The sequence below is a fragment of the Diabrotica undecimpunctata genome, chromosome 9 (assembly GCF_040954645.1).
Source record: "Diabrotica undecimpunctata isolate CICGRU chromosome 9, icDiaUnde3, whole genome shotgun sequence".
Taxonomy (NCBI): Eukaryota; Metazoa; Arthropoda; class Insecta; order Coleoptera; family Chrysomelidae; genus Diabrotica; species Diabrotica undecimpunctata.
This window is the reverse complement of record NC_092811.1, coordinates 83,293,299-83,296,799: the sequence shown is the minus strand read 5'-3', so window position 1 is coordinate 83,296,799 and position 3,501 is coordinate 83,293,299. Positions and strand designations below refer to the sequence as shown.

Genomic DNA, 3,501 nt, shown 5'->3' with positions numbered 1-3,501 from the left:
CACCTGCCACGCGTTTTTCCGATGAGTATTCTGTGACAGTTTTATGGATTAAAAGATGGACAGAGTTTTGAAAACCAGAAAGAGCCATGTCATCTTATTCACTATCACTCGTATCCATCAGTAAACTCATCGTTTCTTTTAAGGACAGACTGTTGTGTGTTTCGTAATTTGCGCATTCATTATTTAATCTAACACGCTTTGCATTCGGGTAAAGTGAATTGGAAGATATGTCGGTTTCATTGTCTCTGAGCAAATCCAAAATATGCTCTATGACAAGCTCTTTAGTCGACGTATTTTTAAAAAATTTTGCTTTGTATCTTGGGTCAATAAAGGTCGCCGTGGCAAACAATATTTCATTCTCTAAACCCGAAAACTAGCGAATAAGCTCATCTTTTATGACGGTAATCGTATCACCAATGTGTTCATCGGATGAATCAAGATCATGAACAACTTTTTTCTAGAGTAGCAATTAAGGGAATTACAGAAGAAATAGAAACATCGACAGCACTTAACTCTCTGGTCACTTCTTCAAATGGTCTTAGTAAACCGATAAGTTTTTCAACAATCATCCACTCTTCAGAAGCCAGCTGAGGAATTTTATTATTTGCCGAAGCGTACAGACATAATGACTCTTTGACTTGAAAAATACGCTCGAACATATAAAAAGTGCTGTTCCACCTAGTAGCACATTCTTGAATAATCTTAAGAGGTTTTTGATTAAGTCTTTGTTGTATATTGGTATCTTGGGCAGCAGTCGAATGATGAAAATGAGTTGCCATCTTTTTGCATTTTGTTATGGCAGGCACGACAGATTCTTGGGCCTTCATCCCTGCTTTTAACACATTTTGAATCTTGTGACAAGTACAGTCAATATGTTTAACATTTAATAAGTTAACACCTTTTTTGATATTAGCACCTGCATCGCGAACTACACATTTCACTTTTTCTTTGGGCATTTCCCAAAACGACAAGATATCTTTAAGTTTATGAGCAATATTTTCTCCGGTGTGGCGGTCTTCATTAAACACTTCTGCTTTTAACACTATCATTTTCCTTTCAAATTCTTTTGTTATCCCATGACAAGTTAAACTCAGCGATGAAACTCCAGAACAATTATCACACCAAATGTCGGTAGTAAATGATAATTTTTCGCAGAGTTTTATTAATTCAAGAATTGTCTGACTTACTTTGCCAAATAATTTATCGCATATAAATGAAGTGAAATACTGACGCGACTTTAAATTGTAAGGAGGACACAAATGCTTGATAAGTCTTGTCAATCCAACACTTTCCACGAAACTAAATGGCAAGTCATCCAACGCAACCATTTCACTTATAGAATTATCCACTGCCAATGATTTCAAAGAATTATTATCCCACTGTTTCGTTTTATCGACAAATTCTTAAAGCAATATTTGTTTCATGGCAGATTTAGTACCTTGATGGGAAGATGATGCCTGTTCAAGTGACTTACAAGCAACTTGTTTTCGGTTTTCACACTCTTCTAATTTGGAAAACTCGGTTTTATGCACTGCCTTTAAATGATTTCTCATAGCCGTTGTAGTTCTTCTTTTTCTCGAATATTCTTTGTTGCACAGCTTGCATTTAGCTCGTTCAGTATCGAAAAGTGGTGAAAAATAAGTCCATATTTCACTATAATTTGATTTACTCATAGTAATAAATCGCTAATCACACTTTAACTACAAAATTCGCTTGTATTTGTGCACGAGCAGAGCAGGGCAAGTGGAGTGACTTGTGTCCCGTGAAATTTCTATTGGAACTATAACTCTCTCTTTATAACAAGTCAAATTTAATTATAACAAGAGAAAATAAGATCGAAAAACGTGCTTTTTACGTTTTTAGCCCGGACGTCACTATAAATAAATACCTTTTTAAACGACCCCTCAATAAACTCAACTGCCGCCTGCAATAAACTTCTTTACAATAAATACAACTGTTTCACATCTTTAGCAAATATGATAGAATGATAGTGGACAATTTAAAGCAGTTAAAAATGACAGACTTCTTCCAATGGACCGTGGAAGTGATGACGTACATTTTATTGACATCTGTCAGTTTCACTTTCCAAACAAACCTTGTTTAGTGTGGATAATTTGTATTTTTCGTTATTTTTTTATTTTTTTTTTACAGAATCTTTCCGCTTTTTGCAATATCTAAGTATTCTAATGATTACTACAACAATTTTACAAGGTTGTATAAATAATAAAGCATGTTGTTTTATAAAAATAGCAATAAAATGCATGTATCAATAAAGTAAGGTTAGAATGTCTTTAATTTAAACTTTTTAAACTATATTTCATAGAAATAGAACACTGAATTATGATGGTATTATCGTAAAAACACTATACTTAAAAGAAAAAGCAGCAGAGGAAGCAAAATGTTAACTTTATAGAAATTAAAAAGTCTTGAGATTGGGCATTTCAACTTTTGTTTGGAAAGTAATTGACAGTTGTGACGTCACACTCCCACTGTCCATTGCAGATGCTACACACCTCGCGCAAATGAGACGGCCGGCAGTGCCGGAGACACTTAAAATTGCCAAATTAAAAAATACTGAATATTCGCATTCGCGAATGTCGCTGGCATATATTCGCATTCGCGAATGTTTAAAAAATGACATTCGTTACATCACTAATACCTAACCACTAAACATAAATGTTTTATTGTACTTATATCTGTTGATTCATCCACGATCAAAGAAAATTTCTTTCTTCGTAATTCTTGACAAGTTGATTTGAAACTTTGACGTCCTAAAACATTTTGCACTATCGCAGATGTCTTTGTCCTAATACATGCTAGTCCTTCAGCAATTTTAGAATTGGAACAAATTTTTGAAGTTATACTTCTTTACGAGCGTTCGACTTTGGAAATTTCTGCGGGAGTGAATCGTCAAAATCATTACATATGTAAGAGAGACAGAAGATATATTTTCTCTCTCGAGAATGTATGACCGAGAACTCTCAATTTTGAAATATATTACTATGTCTAATTGACAATTTTTTTTCGTTTTTTTGTTCATACCTGGTATATGTGAGTTCGAATCCCAATACGAATTTCCTTTTTTATTTTTGAAATATTTAAAAACCCCATGTTAATCTTATTAAATACACTTCTCCAAGAAATTACCGCACCACTTGGAAATATTAAAATATTTTATTAGCGTTAATAAAAATTTCCATTGTAATGTTATATTTTGCAAGCCCTTTGTATATGCTATTCGTACACTCTATATTTATTGACTGTGTTTTATCGCTATAGTTTTTTTGTAACAAAACAAAAAGAAGCAAAAAATGTACTAATTCTATAAATATACTAATTTCCAAGTGTTAACGAATTTTATTCGGCTACTGTTTAATTGCTGATTATTGTTAATTATGTTTATTATGGAGCGTCAATCACGTAATTTAACCCGAGATGAATGTGCCCAAGCAGTGATACTGTCGGAAGAAGGTTAGAGTTACCGAAGAATTGGTCGTCGGT

At 33.4% G+C, this 3,501-nt stretch overlaps 1 protein-coding gene across 1 annotated transcript; it reads right to left on the bottom strand.

The window, feature by feature from the left end:
- Nucleotides 1–440: 440 nt before the first annotated feature.
- On the bottom strand, nucleotides 441–1,328 carry LOC140451197 (zinc finger BED domain-containing protein 4-like). The gene has a single exon (XM_072544933.1). The coding sequence runs from the start codon at nucleotides 1,326–1,328 to the stop codon at nucleotides 441–443; it is 888 nt and encodes a 295-aa protein (XP_072401034.1).
- Nucleotides 1,329–3,501: the final 2,173 nt, after the last annotated feature.

Bases quoted from the DNA above. Each gene is read 5' to 3' on its own strand.
- LOC140451197 (XM_072544933.1), bottom strand. From the start codon at position 1,328: ATGGTTGCGTTGGATGACTTGCCATTTAGTTTCGTGGAAAGTGTTGGA.